Below are 23,958 nucleotides of genomic sequence, written 5' to 3' on the forward strand. Positions count from 1 at the left end.
CTTACAGTTACGCATCGTTTAATTTAGCTGCAGCTTTCCAGCTTCATAGCACCTGCAAAACCTCTTCACATACACACACACACACACACACACACACACACACACACACACACACACACACACACACACACAGTGTGCTGTGATAAACACAATGTTTGTCTTAATTGTGTGTGCTATCAGGAGAGGGACTGGGTTTTTCCTGTTTCCTCTGCTTTCATCGCTGGCATTGTGCCTGTGTGGATGGCTGGCTGCTGCGTAAATATACTGCTGACATGCCCTTGGGCCTGAACACCACAGACACTGTGTGTGTGCTTCATGTCAGAACGGAGATAAAAAGGCCAGAGGAGGAAGAAGAGGATTTAAAGCTGCAATAGAGAAGCAAGTTGCTGTGTCAGCCTCTAGTTTGTTCACGAGTGATCACAAGACCTGGTATTAACCCACTCATAAAATGCTCTCTTAGTGTTATATATATATATAGATATACACATATACTATATATATGTATATATTTATATACATATATATATATATGTATATATTTATATATATATATATATATATATGTATATATATATATATATATACATATATATATATATATATATATATATTTATATATATACATATATTAAATTGAGTGTTGGCAAAACCTGATATCTCCACCCGCCTCCTTCTTGAGCTGAGGCGTAGCTAGCTACCGATGTGACCTCGGACAAATCACTCTTGACGGACAAACACGTATCTCGACATGCGATGGTCAAAAACCTCGTAATTCCATTTGAATCACAGGTTGGGTCCCCTGAGGGATGTGGGCCAAGAAGAACCTGAACCAACCGAGACAGTCTAGCCTCACAGAGACTAACGCTGCATTAAGACAGTTCATTCTCTGTTAACATATCAATACCACTGGTTTACAGCACGAGCTATGATTCACTGAAATACATGACGGATGACTGACGGTGTACTTTACGGCCCCTGTCACTCAGCGTTGTACTTTGATCAACAGGGTGACAGATATTTATTGATCTCTGGGCTTTTCTCACTGGTTTGGAGTGGGCAGGGCTCGGATGGACCAAGCTGAGCAACATTTGAATCACAATCTGGTAACGGAATATCAAAGAAAAGAAAGCTGCAGCTTCACAGCAAGCTGCCAACCCAGTGGATGTCTCTTTAACTTCCTCAGCCTCAGCTAACTGGAACCGAGCGAAACATCCAAATCACACAGAATAATGAACATACCGTTAACACAAGGTCTGGAAGTAACTGCTGACATCTCGATCCATCCAAAAAGCTCACCAAATATGATAGAATCTCCTGCAGAACCACCCTACCTACCTTCTTACACCTGAACAGTGCCCGACCTCCTCCACTAGCACGCTCCCTCCCGATGCCTCTGATTCAACCTCCTGCAAGTCTCTTGGATCGCGAGCCGGACCTGGTGTGACCTGGTGTGACCTGGTGTGACCTGGTGTGACCTGGTGTGACCTGGTGACTGCATTTTCACTCGCTGTCCCCTTCCTGTGGAACTCATTACCAAACCTCATCAATGCCCCGTTCCACAGATGACTTTGACTCAAAGAAAAGAACCCACCTGATATTGGTGATGATGATCTACAGGTTCCTGTGTCCTGCTGCTTCCATTATTACCTTCCTTTCTATCATTTGTAAAACCTCCAACTTTAAGGAAGTGCAATGTCATGTGGTCCACAGTCCTCTGTAGTTCACAGGAAGGAGGCACTGTTTTATCTTGTTTTATGTTCTAAGGCTTTTACGATCCTCCTGTTTGATATAGCATATGTATTAATATGTTGTTATCTCTCAGGGTGTCAAGTTATCCGTCTTTTTACTGTTAAGTTAAGTTCTTAACGTCTGCATTTTCCCCACTTGAAAGGGATCGAGTCCACCTGAAGGGTCCCAACTGGATTCCACTCAAAAACCAAACAACTTTTCCTTTTTCCTCCTTTTATCTTTGGTAGGTTCAGTTCAGCTCACTTAGTTCAGCTTAGCCACTTAGCTCAGTTAGCTTAGCACTTCTAGCCTTTTAGCTTGGCACTTTTAGCACTGTTAGCTGTTCAGTTCTTTCAGTCAGGTAAAAAACCGGCTGCCTCTCCCGACCTTTCCGACTCGTCAGTCATGCAGTGACGTCCGCAGATCTCCACCCGATACGATCTCGATGGTACTTGCTTGTCCAATTTCCGGACACCGTGTGTTACTGTGTCACTGGCTATATACACCTCCAGGCAGATTGGTTCCGCCCTGCTTTCCCTCCGAACACACGCAGTCAGTATCAAACCCTTTACCAACGGCTTCATTTATTATTTTATTTACCATTAGTTTAACTCCTTTCAGTTAACCCCTGTTTGACTTGACACAGGGTGTAGGCAACATTAGACATGTTTTCGACCATGTCTGTGGTGTGTTACTGTGATGTCTTTTTGGCAATGTATTGTTCTAAGCTTGCTGCTGTAAAGCACAATATTGCCCAAGCAAAGCTCTTCCCCTTGGGGACAATAAAGTATATCTTATCTCAGTGTTCTTCAACCTTTTCTGAGCCACGGCACATTTTTTACATTCGAAAGATCCCGCAGCACACCAACAACCAAAAACGTTACAAAATGACACCTTTTAGCATAATACAGCAGATATGCAGGGGTGTCAAAGTCAATCACAGGATCACAAAATCAAACATTGTGACTACGTTGAGGGCCACATAGAGTCACCATTTAATAAACAGGCTAGAAGGGCTATTGGACAAAGTGCAAAAAGAATACATGTTGAGGTAGGCTACATTATTTTATGCATATGTGCCAGAGCCAGATGTTTGGCATCTTCTATTGGCTGCCAGTTCATTAATGTCTGGGGTTAGGTTCTGTGGAAACCCTCACGATGGAGTGAAGGTGCATCAGTGGACTCCTGTGTGGGTTTGTGTTCATCTTCATCACAGAGAACAGCTGCTCACACAGGTATGTGCTTCCAAACATGAGAGCATTTGAGCACCATGGAGGCGGAGTTGAGGCATCGTTTCGGGGGTGAAGCTTGGAAACTGTGCAGCGTCCACAGAGTCACACTTTGCCTTGAGTGTCATTACACTGGAGGTCTATCAGCTCCACAGGTGCTCTTTACATGTCAACTGCAAACGGATTGCGGAGGAGGAAAGACACTGCAGAGCAGTACATTCAAAGTTCAAGTTGTGAAAGTAAAATCCTATGATAACCTCTTTGGGCGGCTTGTCATTCAGGAATGACTGTGGATCCCACAGCCAGACCAGCTGAGAACATTATATTTTCCTGAATTTAGGCTTTTGCTTGTTCTAAATGCTCGAGCGTTATTCAAACTACTCGTACCGAACGGTTTAATACGAAGACGTACATAGTTACAGCCTTAAAAATGAATAATAGCTGTGGTGCCACAATGTGGTTATAAGGTGGTAATTCAGCTGCAGGACAGCAGTGAAGGCCCAGGTATGAAATGCACAGCCCGCCACTGATAGAATGTGTTAGAACTCTGTTATGTTGTTCATTCTGTACACACGACATCATTGCACTTCTGTCCATCCTGGGAGAGGGATCCCTCCTCTGTGTCTCTCCCACAGGTCTCTCCCTCGTTTCTCCCCTTTAAAGGGTTTCTGGGGGAGTTCTTCCTGTTCCGATGTGAGGGTCTCGGGACAAGAGGATGTCCCATGTGTACAGATTGTAAAGCATTCTGAGGCAAATTTGTGATTTTAGGCCATACAAAAACAAATTGAATTGAATTTGCAACCACACTCTAACACGCCCACAAATTGCGGCTATTTTGCACCTGATCGCAGTAATCCATGTGACAAAGTATCAACAAGGCCAATGGTTGGTAGTGAGAGCCAGCCTGAGACGAGTCCAATTCTATTTGGGCTTGTTTAAATTCTCCTGCTTTCATTGTGCCCGTGTAACAGAGTGAATGATTCCACTTGCCATCCTGGCCATTGGTTGCTAGTTTCTTTTCCAAAAATGACATGTCGTGGAGATTGCCACCCGCCTATCGACTAGTACGTACAGAACTCTTGAATCATTTATTGTTCATGACACAACTTTGCATCCCACAATAAGTGCGTTTGAGTGGACAGCCACCAGCTCTCTGAGGACACCAGTCATCTCTGTAGCTGTGCGCGCTGATCTTTGTCAATTGGACCGTTTTTGCAGAGTAGGAACTGTTGCACTCAATATCTGTACATCACCGAATGAAAACATCTGCTTCTCACCACAGCAGGCCCTTTGTGAGCGCTTAGAATCATTTTTGGTTATTTTGTCTTATTTGATTTAGCGGCCCAAAGTCACGCAAGCTTTTTGTGGATTTGCCCCTCAGTGTGTGTGACTGATCTGCAAAAGATCCGAAAAATAGTGTTTTCCCACAATGAAAAGATAAAAACATGCAAAAACATTTTAATTTGTAATCCAAATGACACATATACAAGGATTCAGATATTAGCATGTCATTTTTCAGCGATCACAGCCAAAAGAACGACGAGAGAGAAAAACACAATCTGTACATATTTCAGTTTACAGTGAGGAGCCAGGTGGAGAGGACCAGAGGACACTAAGGCAGACCATCAGCAGACAGAAGAAACGTTGCCTTCGTTTGTGTTTCATCCACAGCAGAGTATCGAGAAGTTCGTTGCTACAAAACAAGGACCGATGTCTCTTTGTTAGCAATCGGCTGCATAAGTTACATCGTGATAAAAGCGAAAAACAGAAAACAGAAGGTATCTATCTAAAGTCTAGCATTACTGTACATGTCTTCTCACTAGCCTTGGAACACCAAACTGGCAAAAATATGCATCTCCTTCATACAGCTCTGGGTTTGACCGACGTCTGCTTCCCACGAAGAGAAAGCAACACGACAGCGTGTGAGGCTGCAGGTCTGCAGGGAGCAGACCTGCAGCCTCACATGCTGGAGGTCTGCTCCTCTATACGATGCTGCGTTCTTCAGAGAGCATGAAGGAACCCAAGAACCGTTGACCCATGTATTATGAACTCAATATCGTGACTTTGTGATAACAAGTAACGTAGCCGCCCAAATTTGAAGATGGTATTTTTTTTATCCGGATATATAATCTGAAATTATACATATTCAATGCAGCAGATGTTCTCATAGAATGGAAGTAAAGGTGTTCATGGCCTTAATGCTGCTAGGCCAACAGCTTCCTACTGGTTCTTTTAATGTGTAATGAATTCTGTGGATGTCTGAACTGCAGAAACCGCTTCATGAAGTGAAGAATGAACTGCACATGAGCACATGTTCAAACCAGCTCACATTACATCTTGAGCTGATGTTCGTTTGGGTAAACCTTCCCAACAGGGAAGTACTGCTCGTCTTCAGTCTTTCCAAAAAACGGTGTTGAAAGAAGGGCCGGTCTGGTAAGAGGTCGCGTGGAAGTAAAGTCGATATGTTTGATACAGCATCTATCACAAAAACACCATCCGTGTGAAATGAAAGGTGTACAGAGTGAACACTGGAACAGATTTAGCAACAGAAGACGTGTTTGTACAGTACATCACATGTATACGTAGATATTCGGTTCTTCCTGTTCCACATCTTTTATACAAGGGGAACTTTTCATCTTTGATTTTATCCTCCAGGGACCATGAATATCCATGTAAAGTCATGAGAATGTGGTCGCAAATTGACAAAATAACTTCCTCTATCATGTTGTTCACGACTGTCAGTTTATTGATCTGACCGTCGCTCTGCAAACAAAAGTGCTTCAAATGTTTTTAGATTGAGTTTTTCTTGGGGCCTTGATTCCTTGTTGGTGTTTTTTGCTTTACGTTTCCTTTCATCTGCACAAACACATGAATGGAAATTATATTTCATCACCTCTCTCGCCACTTTGCTTCCCCGTGTTTTGTCGTCCTGGAAATGAGCTAAACTACATTCCATTCTAACTCCCCATTCATGAAAGCACAGCAAGGACATAACCACAATATTTAAACTGTGAAAAAACATTCCCTGCTTGTAAAAAAACCTCCATTCAGAGAGAATGTTATTTCAATGCATCATGGCGTCAAATAACCAGCGCAGGCAGCCATTCTTCACTGCAGTTCAATCTCCGTTCTCGGTTACTAATCAAAAGACAAACTGCATATGTAGATTCTGCTAACTGTGATTGGGAGGCTGGTTGTCATTTTCTGCCTGAATCCGATGGAAAGAGAAAAACGTCAACACCCAGAGCCGTACAAGTAAAGCCATGTTTCGACTGGCAGGACCACACGAGGCGTCTCATAATACACGCTGCCCTTTTATAGCATCCATCCAGTGTGTCTCTGTGGAAATGACACGCACACGCACGCACGCACGCACACGCACGCACGCACGCACGCACACGCACGCACGCGCACACACACACACACACAATCGTGGCGAAGTGCTCCTCCAGTCGCCATCGCAAAAACACCGGGAGCTTTTAAAGCAACGAGTAGAATCAAGACTGAACACAATCAAAAGAATGTACAAAAAGGCACATTTGACCCCAGTGCTCCTGTACTGTGAGATTCAAGTGTAAATGAGCGTCTGTAGCATGGCTGTTGTAGCTCTTAGCCGCCGTGGAGACAACCAGTCCCGTGTTAGCACAGGGGCTAACGCTCAGTGATCAGCCTGCATCGCTAGGCCAGGAGTCCGAATGGTCCCTAGTGTCATCGAACCGTCGTCAAGTGGGCAGCAGGTCTCTTTACAAGCTGAACCGTGGTGAAGCAGAAGTGCCGATCCAATACCCCCGTGCGTTTACCCCCCGTAATCCTCGTTTCCTCAACCCCGCCCGCCCCACCTGAGCCCTGGAGCAGCGAACAGTGGGGCGGGGGAGGGTGGTTGTTGGTTGTGGCGCGCTAGTCATCCCCTCCGCCGTACAGGTCGGCCAGCTTGCGGAAGCGCGGCCCCCAGTCGCCGAGGTAGTCATAGTCCTGGTCGCCGCAGCTCGAGGAGGAGTGCAGGGAGCTGAGGGAGCCGGCGTCAGAGCCGCTGCCCTCGTAGTCGAACACCAGCAGGGAGTCGTAGGGGGGGGCGGTGGGGTCGTTGTCCGCTGCCTTCAGGCCCTGCAGAGAGGAATGGAGGAAGGACAGGAAGGTGAGCAAAGACAAGTTTGGAAAATAAAGCGGAAAATTGATGAGAGAATCTTTACTACGAGATGCTGTTTCTCTTTGCCCGAGGAACTCTACTTTCCGGATGTTGATTTGTATTATTACTATCAGCAGCAGTTATCAAATAACAGAAAATACTGAAGTTAACTGTCATGTTTAATCTTTGTTTTAGAAAATGAATATTGAGTTTTGCACACATCCTCTGATGCCCCAGAGCTCCACTCGGCAGACGTCTTTATGCAGCCCGACTGAAAAAGACGCGGCACACAAACAATATGGCCGCGTCGACAACGATGATGAAGCTGCGCCCCGGGTAGCCCCCACTGCCTCCAGATGCAATGACGGTTATCAGCCCTGCTAGAGGAAGAGTTCAGACGTGTGTGTGAGTCACTCAGAGTCGTGTTAATCCGTCTGAGGGAGGTTTAAAGGTACTCAAAGGCATTCAGATACAGTCCTCTCACTGGGGCTGGACCCATGTATGGGGGCATTACTGCACTCTGATACATCACTATGTCACTGTAGTCAGTTTTCTACACCAACTTTCTCAAACAGACACCTCCACTACACATGTATTAGACAGGTGTGTGGAGGTATAGGAGTGAAACACATACACTCCTACATCTGTCACCTTTCATGTGTACAACTGAGTGTAACATGATGAGATTCGGTGGAATTTGAGGAGGGATATTCCTCTGATGTCGTCATTTCTTCAATTCACTGAGTCAAACCCACAACAACAGACGGAGATATGGGTCCAGTGGGAGGTCTCCATGGGGACGGCTTCCACATGGAGTTAAACTAACTAGTGTGAGTGTGCACACTTATATCACTGATACTCATGTATTCTTACATACCAGGGGAGCAGCTGAGCCCAGACCTCAGTGTATTTGAACTCTGCTTAGTTGTTTGGATACAGCCATTGCCTTCTCTTTTAACCAGCAGTAATCTAGTTCAATGCTACAGCGCGTTAGTTCCTATACTTGGCAGCTCCAAATACTAGGAGTGACTGTTTGAAAGAAACTCTTTTAACTCCACTATCCCTAAACCCTGGCAGGTGATGAGGTAAACACACATCCCCGGCCGGTCTTTGATGCTTCATGCCAAAGAAACGGGATGAGAGAAGCAGAAGATCTGCAGCTGGCAGATTCTGCGCTTTTCTGGACACAGTGTTTGCGTACTGCTGCCGAAACAGACAGTTTGTATTCCACTCAAGTCGTGATTCAACACTTCCTGTGCGCTGAGACCTTTGTGTGCCCGACCGCCAGGACGGAATCACGGTGAACAGATTGAATGTCAGTAGGCGAGGATGGCACAGCACTGACATTTCCCACAAAGATGCGTGTTGCCGTACCTCGTGGATGAAGTCTCCGATGTCTCCTGGGTGGGGGGCGGCAGAGCGGAGGGGGTACTGGTGGTCATGATGGAGAGGCCTCTCATCCATACGTCTGATCCCCACCTTCACGCACTCTGGCTCCAGGGCGTCAGGCTGCTGCAGCTGACTCAGGTCGTAGTCCTAAACACACAAACAACGCATTCACATGTTGCCCAAAATCACTCATTAAACTCAAGATTGGTTTGATTTGATTCATTTAATTGCATAAAAAAAAAGAACATTTCACAAAACAATACAAACAACAGACTATGCAAGAGAGGCTAGACGACTGAAAGTCTCATCACAGGTGTCTAAAACAACTTCACCAACTACAGATTTAAATGAAACAAAGTCCATTTTCTGTGCTGCGTCATTGCCCTGTGTAACACAAACACAAATAAGAAACGTAAAAATTAAACTCGACGATCATAACAGAACAAAACTCAAAGAAAATCACTGAGATTAAACCTTATCATCAATAAATCATTAAATAAATGATTTTTGGCTAATAATCAGAATCAGAAGCGTTTATTGCTTCCTTGTTGACTGGTGCATAACAACAAACAATGAACACCCTTCTTGGTGCGATTCGTTTAAGGGTGTTAACACAGTAAGCGCACTCGGGTACAGAAGCAGACCACCGCATCAAGACCCCTGACAGGAGGCGGTCTCGGCCTGGTTCCAAAGGAACTCTGGAGTGGTTCGTTTGTGGCGGGAACGTGATCCGACCTCTGTCCGACCCAACTGACGGATCAAGTGGGGTCGCAAATGCACGAATGTGCCTCTTCTCGACCAGTCCAGATGTTATTAACGTGTTCCCAGCACGCATGGGAGCGTGGTTGAATCCAGGTCCTCTAGTGGAGGAAGCGATGCACACTGACTCATCAGCACACTTCATGAACGATGAAGGAAACAGTTACCACGTCACCTCTACCGGACACGCTCAGTTTGAGCTCCTTGTTCTACTCGGCCGTCCGAGGGCAGCTCGTCTTGCTTACAGTGTGAAGCAGTATATTACTTTAGACGTTCCCTTGAAGTGCATTGGGATGGTATAGTGTTGCCTGGTTTATTGCCCACATAATAATTGCAGATATGAGCAAAGGGCAGCTAGCAGACAGAGGGTTCTCTGCTCTGAGTATTGTAGGTTCTGCTATCCACATCTGTGTGATGTTGATGTTAGAGGCAACTGGTAACTGTTGAAAATAAATAGATGACCAATTATTGTTGACATTTTACAATGCAGTGTCAGAAAGAACAAACTTGCCATATCATAACCTTTTTAATACTTTTGAAAGATTGATTTAAGCATTAAGGCCTTTCAATACTTGTTAGGGATGGAAACCCTCTGCACATGATTATTCATGCAAAGACCTGAAACATGCTCGACTTCAAACACTTCTACTTAAAAAGAATCACAAAGATCAAGAACATTTGGGCTGCTGTAAAATTCACACTTCAAGCTAAATGAGAAAAACAAGTTGTTGGCTTGAACTTCCCTACCAAACCCGAACAAACCCACCGTTAAATGCCCAATAACGTAGACTCCTCATGCCTGACTCACTACTATCACTAGCTTTATGTTCTAGCTGTAGTAATGAGGATCGATGACACCACAAGCTCCTCTGATGCAACGTCTACCACTTCTCCGTCCTAAGGGAGGACTCGCATGCTATCTTATTAGCATCCACAGAGAGACACAGTCCCTCTCGCACCTTCTCACATACAACTCCAGCGCAGTCAGTGGGCGGAGGGGAGCATGTGTCCCGGCCTCTGATCTCTTCACGTTGAATGGTAGCAGTCTGAGTCATCGCAGCAACCACCCAGAGACCAGTCCGTGCTCTCTGGTCTCTGGGGAAATCCACTAAAGCGGCCTTTTCAGCACAATAACAGCATGCTGTGGAAGACGTTTCACTGAAGAGAGGCTGAGAGCCCTTCAATAATGAAGGCAGGGAGGAAAGTGCTGTGTTCTTCTTTCTGTATTTCTACACTAACACAGGCCAGAGAGGACGTCCTCCCAGTGAGGACATTCTGAAGGACTCTTATTTGAAGAACTATCCCAGGATTCATGCATGTTGGGCCTATTTCCTGCAAACTTTGTCTATTTTACATGAGTATTTCTTCCAGGAGGTCATTAGTAGCCATTTATTTCATTCAATTATTTCATGGTTAAATGTTGAAAGTAACACAGTTGTATATGCAGACTAATGATCCCCCTGCACTGCATTACCATATGACTTTGAAGTAACATTCATAACAATAAAGCAGACATAGTGTTTGCTGTGATGGATCACCAAACTCAACCTCTAATTTCTGCAAGCTGGGTTTTATGTTTTATGGCAATGAAGAAAATAAAAAACAAACTGTTTCCCTTTTACAACTGTAGCACACAACAGTCTGTGTCAGACGCGTTCTCCCCGACCGGGAATAAATACAGTGTTTGGTTCAGGTGATGGGTGCAGGACATGAGAAAGCATGCTTTAAGGTGCTTCAGCTTTCAGACTCTTTAACATACAGAATGGCTCATACCTTTGCAGTTAAGGCAATGTTTACTTTGAAATATGTGTTATCTGTGTCTGAGCAGCATTGACTACCTCTCCCATATATCACAGGTTTAACATTTCAACTCCTCCACATCACGCCACTGAGCATCTTTTTAATCTTTAAATCTCTGCAGCTGCAGCAGCGACCGCATATGTAGTGAGGTTCACTTCACTACGACTGTCATCCAGTATCGTATACTGTATTCATATGTGAATGCCGTCGGGGGCACAGACAGATAACATTATTGGAAGCCAGAATTATTGATTTTGAGGCTAGAATCCTAATTAGCTAACCGAGTGAGCGCTGAGTCTTCTGTGGCCACAGAAGGCCACCCTGTACGCTGCAGGGTGTTGAGCTGTCCCACTTGAACTGTGATGCAATGTTTGGTCATCAATCCAATTTAGAGCTTGGATGATTCAAGTCAGCTTATGTCAGAAATATAGGACCAATTTCTTACAATGTGACTGCTGCTACAATCCACCGGTAGAAACTAGTACAACTACATGAGAACACACTGGCATCTGGAGAACAGAATCAGTCTCCCACTCTCTGTCTGTGGACCACAGGACGACCTCAGACTTACTTCACTGGGTTCTGTTTCTTCTTAAAAGCAGAACCCATTCTTAATGTAGGTGGTGTTCCCTTACACGTTAAAGAAGTATTATTTATAGGTTATAGTTACTCAGTGGCGGCCGTGCATTTTATACCTGGGCCTTCACTCAGCTGAAATACCACCTTATAACCACATTGTGGCGCCACAGCTCATTTTTAAGGCTGTAACTATGTACGTCTTCGTGTACGAGTCGTTTGATTAACGCTCGAGCGTGAGGAAGACAGGAGCTGTGCAATGAGAAAATAAGAAAATGGGAACATTTTTTTATAAATTATAATACATAAAGAAACATTTTTAAATTGTAAAATAGATTTTTTTTTTTTTTAATATATATACCGTAGCTTTGTGATTCTGTTTAGGCCAGCAGAGAAGGCCTTGCAGGCCCTGACGCCCGCCACTGTAGGTACTGTATGGATTAGAAGTGAGGGAACAACTGCTATCAATGAAGGTTTGTGTGCGTGTGCGCCTTGTATCTAATGCTTGAATAAGACAAATAAAGACACAAGCTAACATGGTAATCGAATCAAACTAAACTCTTTAACCAACACTATCCAAGGCCAGTGAAACATGTTAGTGCAACATGCTAGTGCAACGTGTTAGTGCAACACCAACATGTTGCACTAACATGTTAGTGCAACATGTTAGTGCAACATGTTAGTGCAACATGTTAGTGCAACATGTTAGTGCAACATGTTAGTGTAACATGCTAGTGTAGTGGTAATAAAGGAAGAAGGAACGCTGGCTGTTTCTTGCAGTAGTTTGTGTTTAACTCAAACAACACAAACACAAAGTCCAGCTTCAATAGGCGGTCTTTGATTTTTGCCATTAACTTATATTTGGTTAACAATGTCAATACAAATTTGATCATGTTTGGTAAAATCGTTATTGCTCAAAACAAATAATAGGATTTAAGGGAGGCGAGTTCATCCAAACATTATTCAGAATGAAAGAAACAGTGCGATAAGTGAAGTCATCACTACAGTGGGAGGAGTCTGTCTCCATGTATCTATGCAGGTTTGTATGTGCAGAAGTCCTTTGAGTTTCGGCCGATCGACGACACACTTGGCGGGTTTATTTGCTGAGGACCAAAGGAAGAGCAGCGTCGAGTGCGTGAAGTTGTTCGGATGAGTGGTTCTTGAGAAAGCTGAAAGCAGCAACACCGGAGGCCGAGCAAGTCAGCTGAACAAGCACTGCAGTAGAGTGTTCAAAATGTGCTTATTCATCTTCAAGACCCTTTGGGGTTCCAATTGGTTTATAAATTGCAGATTGAGTCTGCTCCTGCAGGAACAATGAGAGGGTTCCTACTTTGTTTAAAGCTTTGCTCGTCGTAATGTGTGAACGCAAACACCACACTGAATCACCAAGCTCCATCACTACCAGCACTGTGTGCCACAGACTGTCACGTTGGGCTTTCATATTTTTGACTCCTCTGGTTGTATAGAAGTCTATGAGAAAAGGTCTACTTCTCTCTTGATTCAGTACCTCAGTAAACATTGTAAACATGACTTTATTCGATTCAATGTATTTTGTATAGCCCAAAATCACAAATTTTCCTCAGAGGGCTTTACATTCTGTACACATGGAACATCCTCGGTCCCAGGACCCTCACATCTAACAGGAAAAACTCCCCCAAAAAACCTTTAACAGGGATAAAAACAGGAAGAGGCCTGTGGGAGGGACACAGAGGAGGATCCTCTCCCAGGATGGGCAGTGCAATAGATGTCATGTGTACAGAATGATTGACAATTCAAGTCTTCTTCAATACAGCATGATGCTCATTTAGTAAATGATGGTCCATCTGGAGTCACACAGACCATAAAGAAGGGGATGCTTTCGGGCGGGGCTACACAGTGATTGACAGGTCTCTACCACGGTCACGTCCAATCTGGGAGTCGTCTGTGTTTTCGTCTTAGAACTTGAACCCTTCTTGCCGCGTGTTTGTGAAAGTTAACTGTAATTGGTGGTTGCCAAAGAATGTCTTATCCACGTTCAGTTGTACTTCGCTCCATCCTCTGTCCCTTCTGGTTACAAAACAACAAGATGGCGACGCCTTGAATCCTAAATTAAAAACTTCAAAACCGCAGTTCACAAAGGATTGGGTGACGTCGCGGTGACTATGTCCACTTGGTCTTTACAGTCTATGTGTACGTCTGAGGGAAATTTCGACGTTGTGATAGCTCTGGAAAAAATCTGGAGTATTTTTTTCCAGGTACCATGAATTCTTGAACAAAATGTTTGTGCCAATCGCTCTTGAGATATTTCACTGGGTTAACTAGAATTACCACCTTGCGGTTGTATGCCTCTAACCAGACCAGTTCATCAGTTCATCCCTTAATCCAAGTGGATATTTGTGCAACATTTGGAAAAATGTAAAGGCATTTCTAAGATATTGCATTCACAAGAAAGGGTCGGATGACCCGAAAGCATAAAGCCTCCTGTCACGGTCATAATACAAACTATGAGCGACTGGGGACGCTAGATGTAAAGTCAGGGGATCGACCAATTGGGATCCACCTTCTGTGGGCCATGATCCGTACAACATTTTATTGCAATGGTTGCAACCAAGAGAAGGTGTGTCCTTGTAGGACTCAGAGTGCAAGGCTGTGGCTATTTCCTGGAAGCAGTACGTACCAGAGCAGATCCAGTACAAACAATCTGTTTGCAGTGAAATAGCGCAGTACATTATAGCATCTGATTCCCCTACCTGTACAGTACTGTAAGTGTGTGTATGGTTGCACATATACAGAGCAACTGCCTTTATTTACAGCCACTACAAGATGCTGCAGCAGAAAGTAAAACATGCTGTCAGTCTCGTCGGCTGGGTAAAGAAGGGTTAACCATTTTTTCCTCCAGAAGTGTGGAGCAGCTTATGTGCCTGGCACCAGCAGAGGAGTTGTGTGGAGGGACACAGGAAATTGTTCTCCAACAGAAAGCAATTAATCCTGTTTAGCTCCTCTTTTGTAGGACACTTAATCTCAGCCGGAGGACGGATGATTGAAAACTGTAGGAAGCAGAGTGTGTCTGTGTGGCAACGTCATGTGTACTTTACTGTATGCTTCCTTTATGAGAATGTGTGTGTTTGAGAGGGACTGTGTGGGAGCCATGAACGCAAGAGCAGATTGGAGGTGATTTCTGGCACAAATGTAAACCTAGAATGAAAACCACCAATCAAAGGAAATGTAGCACCAAATTATAGTCAGAAATATCACAAAACGATAGAGAGAGCAACCCAAGCTGGATTGTGTGATTTGTTTTTATGTTGTAGTACTGTGTGTGTGTGTGTGTGTGTGTGTGTGTGAGTACCTGGTCCTCCTCTCCTCCTCCCTCCTCGTCGTATTTCAGGATGTTGTCTCGCACGTCGTCCTCTGGGTCGATGAGGAGCTGCTTGGCCTGGCGCTCCTTGTCCCTCCTCTTCATCCACATCACAAACAGCAGCACCAGCACTGCGGGACAAGTTATGAGGTAAAGACATTATTTAATGAAAGAACAAAAGCTATCTCTGACAGCTCCACGAGCAACACAAAGGTTGTTTGCCTCTGCCAACCAGTCATGTTGCCGTTTACACCCATGTCTGTCTTGAAATGTCATCACTTCATCAAGTTATCCTCTCAGACATTTGTGGGAAAATGTCGTAATTAGCATATGAATTCTGAATGAATTCTGAAGTTAGAAGTGTTTTGACCACCAAAATCAGTTCAAAATGTGAAGACATTGGCTGAAGGCGTTGCTGAGATATCTTGATCACCAGAATGGGATGATGCGAGGTCACTGTGACCTGTACCTTTGCTACCAGAATCTAATCGCTCCACTCTTGCTGCGAAAGGTTGAAACAGAAGCAACTCTTGGTGAAACGTAACCCGGCGTCACGCTGTGGTGGCAAATCATGGAACTGGCGACCCAGCAACAAGGGAACAGGAGCTGTTAATCAATGTGCAGTCACCTGTTCTCACCCCCAGTGCATCGAACACTGTAGAGCAAAGAGAGCAAGACAGTCCACCCCGGCTGGGTGGGAGCAGACAAACACAGGACTTTCATCCAAGAGACCGCTGTTAACCCCAAGTCAATGTTAACCACGCTCCTTTCCGGAAGAAAAGTGGTTTTGTTGCCTCAACCTAACTTCTTATGAACACAAATGCTTATTTAGAAAAGACACGATGCACGAGAAGAACGGAAACGCCGTCTCTGACACAACAACTGAAGTTAAAGGGAACCTTGAGCGTCATAGTTTGAAGCTTGGGAGCACTGATCGAGCTGTGTTATTTGACCCATTGGGGTGAGAATGTGCAGCACGGCGCTACATCGACCCAATGCCTGGTTCGCTCGTGAATGCAGCATAAGGTATGAAGACAATGCTTTGCGTTAACAGGTGACAAGTCAAAAGGGCCAGGAACCCCCTAGACATAGCAGTTGACTGTGTGATGGCGAACATGTCTCTGCTATCATAATAGTCTCAACATCTGGGAACACAGCTCCCTCATTAAGTCATTAATAATGCTCTCTGCAGCTACACGACTGGTTGCATCTCTCTTTCTCTAGACTGGTTCTGCATTATCAACCAGTTCTGCATTGAGGGACACTTCGAGAACAACGACCCCCGGAGCATGTGGAGAGGTATTACAACCCGGACCGACTACAAGAGCAGCACCACACAGATCAGTCAGGACAGAACTCCCCGACACCCTGAACCGCTTCTTTGCCCACTTTGATAGACAGCACAGCGGAGCAACAGCCGAGAAGACCCAGGCCAAGGAGGAGCAGACACTCTTCCTCCAGCACCACCAGGTGAGGTCCGCTCTGAGGAGGATCCACATCACCAAGGCAGCAGGACCAGACAAAGTGTCGGGCCGCACACTGAAGACCTGTGCCGACCAGCTAGCAGAGGTTTTCACTAACATCTTCAACCTCTCCCTGCAACAAGCTGCAGTCCCCACCTGCCTCAAAGCCACCACCATTGTCCCTGTCCCAAAAAGACCGCAGTCACCTGCCTCAACGACTACCGCCCAGTTGCCCTGACCCCTGACCCCTGTCACCATGAAGTGCTTCGAGAGGATGATACTATCACACATCAAGGACGTCCTCCCAGCAGACCTGGATAGCCACCAGTTTGCATACCGAGCAAACAGGTCTACAGAGGACGCGGTCTCCATCACTCTTCATACGGTCCTGTCTCACCTGGAGCACCCTAACACATACGTCAGGATGCTCTTCATTGACTTCAGCTCTGCCTTCAACACCATCATCCCCCATAAACTGGTACATAAACTCAAAAACCTTGGACTTTCTGCATCATTCTGTTCATGGATTCTGGACTTTCTCTCTAACAGACCACAGAATGTCAGGATAGGGAACCTGACATCAACAACCACCATCCTGAACACTGGTGCACCGCAGGGCTGTGTGCTCAGCCCGGCCCGCTTCACCCTCTTCACTCAGGACTGCTCTGTAGTGTGTGAACCTCCTGTCTGTAGTGTGTCTCGTCATTGTTGGAGATGAGTCCCACCACAGTGGTGTCATCAGCAAACTTCACTATTGTGTTGGAGGAATAGGAGGGGTTCCTCCAACACAATAGTGACGTTTGCTGACGACACCACTGTGGTGGGACTCATCTCCAACAACGACGAGACACACTACAGACAGGAGGTCCAACATCTGGGTGAGTGGTGCTCGGACAACAACCTGGTCCTGAACACCACCAAGACCAAAGAAGTCATAGTGGACTTCAGGAGATCCAGGAAGACCACACCCTCTCCTCTCTACATAAATGGGGAGGAGGTGGAGAGGGTGGACAGCATCAAATTCCTGGGGCTCCACATCACTAAAGACCTCACTTGGTCCCTGAACACATCACACCTGGTGAAGAAAGCCCAGCAGAGGCTCTTCTTTCTGAGGAAGCTCAAACAAGCTGGCCTGCCCCCTGCACTTCTGGTTAACTTCTACAGAAGTGTGATCGAAAGCATCCTGTGTCAGTGCTTTACTGTGTGGTACTCCAGCTGCACAGCAGAGAACCGGAGGGACCTGACCCGGGTGGTTAGAACAGCACAGAGGATTGTGGGAGTTACCCTGCCTGACCTGGACGCTGTGTATGCTGGCCGTCTCCAGAAGAAGGCCAGAAACATCTGCACAGACACCACTCACCCGGGTCACTCTCTGTTTGTTCCACTGCCATCAGGAAGGAGATACAGGACCATCAACACCCGGACTAACAGGCTGAGGAACAGCTTCTTCCCCAGAGCGGTTTCCTCCATCACCCCCCCACCGCCACCCACCACCCCACCCAGCGCTGAAACAAACAGTCAATAACACGACACTGTAACCAAGCACATTGTTCACTATGAAGCCATTGATGCCTGTGCTTTATCTTGTTTTATCTTGCATATATTTATTTCATGTCTTGTTTTTAAATCGTCTTGTCTGAATGTTTTCATACACTTTTTAACTGTTGCTGCTGTACTGATGAGTCACCAACTCAATTTCGTTGTATGTTCGTACGATGACAATAAACATCCTTATCCTTATCCCGGGGATCCGTTCACTCTCATTAATGCAAGTTTTGTATCACAGCTGCAAAGCCTCCGTTATCTCCTCAGCCTCCTGCAGACGGTCAAAGTTCAAGAGCAAACAGCTGAACTCCCCTCGTACGGGACTGAGTATGTGAAGGCAGGAGAGGAACACACAGCTCTTATTTTGTAGACAACTGGTTGGTGTATTAACTTGATGTGAATCTTTCTCCTTTTGATCGTATTAATCCGGGTGGATTTACGACACAGAGGAGCTCAGGGTGTGTGCATGTGTTTGTAGTCTGCTGTACCTGCGAGGGCCAAACTACACCAGGATGCTGAGTGAAACTCGAAGTGAGGACAATTTAAACCCCAGAGAGGCCATTTGAAAAATGGCTTGTCACCATTTGTAACATTTCTCAGTGAAACCGACGGGGACGGCTTTCAACGAGACATCAGACGGCACACATCTAGTCTATTTGAAATAATGACAACGTTGCCTGTGCCCGACTCCAGAGTTGGCCTCATTCCAAGATGCAGCCAACGTGCCACATAGTGAGACGAGGCCCGAGGGCCGGTAGCCCGTCACTTCTGTCGTCTCTTTTCCTTCCTCTTCACAAGCTGTCCATCAACTCAAATGCCCAACATTCATACACAGCTGCTAATGGAGGTGCAATAGCAACTGTCAAATATCTGAATTGAAAGCTCCCCGAGATCGCTCATTAAAGAAACATGCAGCTTTGTAACTTTTATGAAAATGTAAGCCCAATGAAGTCTTTCAAACACTGCCGAGTAGTGGATATGAATCTCTCAAACACAGTGAGGCCAACTAAACATTACACGCCTTAATACTTTGTTACAATTTAAGGTTGTACAACATCTTCAAAACCTGAACAAGAATTTTTTATCTGATCATAATTTGTAACGTCAGTACTAAACATGTTTGTGAAATTCATCTGCCAAACCAGAGGACATGTAACAGACAAATTACCGACTGAATCTTTACTCTCTTCAACACTTCAACTCTCTTCAGTAGTACAACTGCAACTCATTTTAACGCCTTCATTTCAACTGATACTTCAACTTCCTTCCACGCTTACAGTATTAGACACACTTCAACGTCATTCAGCGCTTACAGTATTAGACACACTTCAACTTCATTCAGCGCTTACAGTATTAGACACACTTCAACTTCCTTCAGTGCTTACAGTATTAGACACACTTCAACTTCCTTCAGCACTTACATTATTAGACACACTTCAACTTCCTTCAGCACTTACATTATTAGACACACTTCAACTTCATTCAGCGCTGACAGTATTAGACACACTTCAACTTCATTCAGCGCTTACAGTATTAGACACACTTCAACTTCCTTCAGCGCTTACAGTATAAGACACACTTCAACTTCCTTCAGCGCTTACAGTATTAGACACACTTCCTTCAGTGCTTACAGTATTAGACACACTTCAACTTCATTCAGCGCTTACAGTATTAGACACACTTCAACTTCATTCAGCGCTTACAGTATTACACACTTCAACTTCATTCAGTGCTTACAGTATTAGACACACTTCAACTTCATTCAGCGCTTACAGTATTAGACACACTTCAACTTCCTTCAGCGCTTACAGTATTAGACACACTTCAACTTCCTTCAGCGCTTACAGTATTGGACACACTTCAACTTCCTTCAACGCTTACAGTATTAGACACACTTCAACTTCCTTCAGCGCTTACAGTATTAAACACACTTCAACTTCCTTCAGCGCTTACAGTATTAGACACACTTCAACTTCCTCCAGTGCTTGCAGTATTAGACACACTTCAACTTCCTTCAGCGCTTACAGTATTAGACACACTTCAACTTCCTTCAGTGCTTGCAGTATTAGACACACTTCAACTTCATTCAGCGCTTACAGTATTAGACACACTTCAACTTCCTTCAGCGCTTACAGTATAAGACACACTTCAACTTCCTTCAGCGCTTACAGTATTAGACACACTTCCTTCAGTGCTTACAGTATTAGACACACTTCAACTTCATTCAGCGCTTACAGTATTAGACACACTTCAACTTCATTCAGCGCTTACAGTATTACACACTTCAACTTCATTCAGTGCTTACAGTATTAGACACACTTCAACTTCATTCAGCGCTTACAGTATTAGCCACACTTCAACTTCCTTCAGCGCTTACAGTATTAGACACACTTCAACTTCCTTCAGCGCTTACAGTATTGGACACACTTCAACTTCCTTCAGCGCTTACAGTATTAGACACACTTCAACTTCCTTCAGCGCTTACAGTATTAAACACACTTCAACTTCCTTCAGCGCTTACAGTATTAGACACACTTCAACTTCCTCCAGTGCTTGCAGTATTACACACTTCAACTTCCTTCAGCGCTTACAGTATTAGACACACTTCAACTTCCTTCAGTGCTTGCAGTATTAGACACACTTCAACTTCATTCAGCGCTTACAGTATTAGACACACTTCAACTTCCTTCAGCGCTTACAGTATAAGACACACTTCAACTTCCTTCAGCGCTTACAGTATTAGACACACTTCCTTCAGTGCTTACAGTATTAGACACACTTCAACTTCATTCAGCGCTTACAGTATTAGACACACTTCAACTTCATTCAGCGCTTACAGTATTACACACTTCAACTTCCTTCAGTGCTTACAGTATTAGACACACTTCAACTTCATTCAGCGCTTACAGTATTAGACACACTTCAACTTCCTTCAGCGCTTACAGTATTAGACACACTTCAACTTCCTTCAACGCTTACAGTATTAGACACACTTCAACTTCCTTCAGCGCTTACAGTATTAGACACACTTCAACTTCCTGAATTAAACTGAATTTAATCTTTAAAAAAGCATGCATGAAGCATGGTGAACCCCTCTATGAGTCAGAGCACCATCTTGCTTGGTATTGCTTGTTTAATTATGGGATGGAATACGTGCATGTAGCAGACTGGGGCTTCAGCTCTCTTTGTACGAGTACTTGAACGCTCGTCTTCTCTCTTGTCCGATACAGTAACTCCAAGTGCACTCTTCCTTGATCATAATCTTTTTTATAACTCAGCTGAGCACTCAGTAAGAGCTGTTTGTCCACTCAGCTGTCAGCTTGTAGCATTATAGTGCGGAAGCAGCTCTACAGCCATCTATGCACAGTGTCCAAACACATGCAGTGCCACTTGATAACAAGAAGAACTGCAAGCAGCTTGACATCCACACTTGTGATTCGAGCCTGGGATCTCTGCCATGGCAAACCTATGCTCGACCAAACGAGTGCCACTCACAGACTGATGCTAGCTGCTGGCGGAGCTACAAATGGAACAAAAGCGTTGATTTCCTTGCTGTTGAATGCAAACAACAGATGGAGTAAAACGATACCTTTCCTTCCTATGGCACAAGAGGTGGCCATGGCCGGATTACCGCACTCTGGGGACCCTGGGGCCCCGGGGCATGATTTCACTGTCAGGAGCAAACCGACTGGGTTTGGGTTTTTAATAAACTCAGGCTCAACGATTGTTGACTGAGTGTTGACTTAACTGTGTGTTCAGTTTTGAGTCAAAAGTTATACCCTTATTCCACCAAAATTAGTAAATATATGCAGTTTTTTTAAATGCAGGAAAAGATACTAAAGATAGGCGATGGACTCCTTTCCTATTGGCAGTAGACGAGTATTTCTGTTCTTCTTCCTGGTTCTTCACAAACATAGACAGCAGGGTGAGTAAACGACAACAAAGCAGCATGGAGGCCAGTGGAAATGTTACATGGTTGGTTTTTTTAAATATCTGCTATTTAGTCAGTCTCTAATTTGGAACGATGTTTGAGCACTGCTCGGACGGAGACGGACGGACTTTGTGGCTAAGATGACAAATAAAGCGCGAAAAATGTTTTGATTACTGTCGATCAGAGCTGGAGGCAAATAAAACACCGTGACTACCGGAGAGTCATCTGTCCAGAGAATGAATGTCAATTGTGACCTTTTCCACTGGACACAAACGTCAGATGTTAGTGGGTGTTTGTGAGGTTTTGTATCCAGTGGGAAAGAGGCTTTCGTGGTGTTTCTATTGATTTGTCCACCCTCATTTACATTTACAAAAAGGCTTCAGCCCAGTAAGTTCACACTTTACTCGGAAAAGCATGTTCAGAAGACCGCTGTAAATGATTTACATTGTCTTTCACGTCTGTAAGCAGAACATACTGCAATAAAACACATGTCACTTATGCATGTATGTTTACTACTGTTGAAGTCCAAGGGGTATGTGATGTAATGTGTAACATGTCCTCACTGTACATGTTGTTAGGTCAGCCCAGTGCTACAGAAACAAGGAGTGTGTGTGGGAGGCTCACCCAACAGTATGATGATACAGATGAGGATGGCGATGATGGCTCCGGTGCCCAGTCCAGCGGCGATGATTCGCTCCATGTCCACACAGTCGCCATGGTGATCACACTGGCAGACCTTGACCCTCAGGTAGGACGTGTTGGACATGGGCAGGTTGCCGGAGTCTGTGATCTTGATGGGAACCTTGTAGATCCCACTGGCCAGGGAGCCAATCCTCAGTCTCAGCTGGGCGTACTCGCCTGGGGTGTGATGGAAGGGGAGACACATGGAAAGATTGATAGGCAAGCGTGGTAATCCCTCACTTACGGACTTCATCCATCTTCATCTTTCATGCCCCCCCACCACTCCTTTACACTGGGAGTCACAGGAGCAGCTGGCGGTTCTTTGCATTGCAAAAAGCATTTCAACAGCAGTAACTGATGGACAGAAGAGTTCTGCATATTTTCAATGATACCCAATACCCAACTAAAATAAAAACAGATATAGGAATAGAAACTTCACCCGAAGTTTACAGCAAAACAATTATCAATCCAAAGACACTGGAGTGAAAAGAAGAACATGTCTCTTTCTAAATAGCTACTGCCCCATGATGTAACGCAGGCCCACAGTTACCTTGTAACATGGCTCTAATCTAAGAGCAGAAAGTGGATCATTTATCTGTCTTGCATACAAGGCTCAGGTCTTTGAGCGTGGAGATTCATCCCTCGCCTTTGGAATCCTCAAGGTTCACTTGGTGGCTTTTTCCAGAGCTCAGGACCATATCTCAACACCTTAGTACATACCTAAGTATGTAACTGTGGTCAGGAGGATAGGGGAGGTAAAGTGCAGCAATGGGTACAAGGACTGGAGGATGAGAATCTCTTTCAAAAATAAAATCAGGCTGGATACAACTTAATCAACACGGACCCCCAGGAGCATCCCAGTGGGACTCCCTTACATTCATAGGCTGCCCTGGTATTTTAGCGATATTGGCTATTCGATTAATTATTGCCTCCACGTGGCTCTCTACATGCAGACGGTTTGAAATATTTTACCACAGAAGTTGTATGTAAAAAGACAATCCAAGTCACAAGTCAACTCACAAGTCTTTATAAGCAAATTGCAAGTCATCCTGACTTGCTTAAGCTCATCGTTAAACTGATATGTTTTCTAACACTATGAGCATTCAATCAATAAGACATTGCTGCTGCCTTTCTTTTCTATTGCTATCGTCTTTTCTGAAATAAAACGTGACGATTGGATGTTTTTGCTTTCACGTCTCATGTCCAGTCATTGGATGTCAGGTCTTCAGTAACTCTAGTCTCCTTGCAGCCATGTACAAGTCAAATCAATGGATCGTTTTTGTGACTAAGTCTGACTCAGTCTAAGCCTAAAGTCTCCAGTGCCACTCTGGTTAACATGATTGGATGTGGAGTTACAGTACATAATGAGGTAAATCAAGCCTTTTTGGACTCAG

At 44.7% G+C, this 23,958-nt stretch overlaps 1 protein-coding gene across 1 annotated transcript in view; it reads right to left on the reverse strand.

Moving 5' to 3' along the window:
* Positions 1-4,508: 4,508 nt before the first annotated feature.
* Positions 4,509-23,958, reverse strand: part of LOC306776223 (cadherin-2-like) — a 111,398-nt gene continuing 91,948 nt past the window's right edge. Inside the window, exons 13-16 of the mRNA XM_079266842.1 lie at positions 22,508-22,741; positions 14,936-15,075; positions 8,458-8,619; positions 4,509-7,061 (exon numbers count right to left, since the gene is read on the reverse strand). Coding sequence (XP_079122968.1) covers positions 6,855-7,061; positions 8,458-8,619; positions 14,936-15,075; positions 22,508-22,741 — 743 coding nt within the window. The 3' untranslated portion in view covers positions 4,509-6,854. The remainder of the gene's footprint in view (positions 7,062-8,457; positions 8,620-14,935; positions 15,076-22,507; positions 22,742-23,958) is intronic.

This window comes from Melanostigma gelatinosum, assembly GCF_949748355.1.
Source record: "Melanostigma gelatinosum genome assembly, chromosome: 4".
NCBI lineage: Eukaryota > Metazoa > Chordata > Actinopteri > Perciformes > Zoarcidae > Melanostigma > Melanostigma gelatinosum.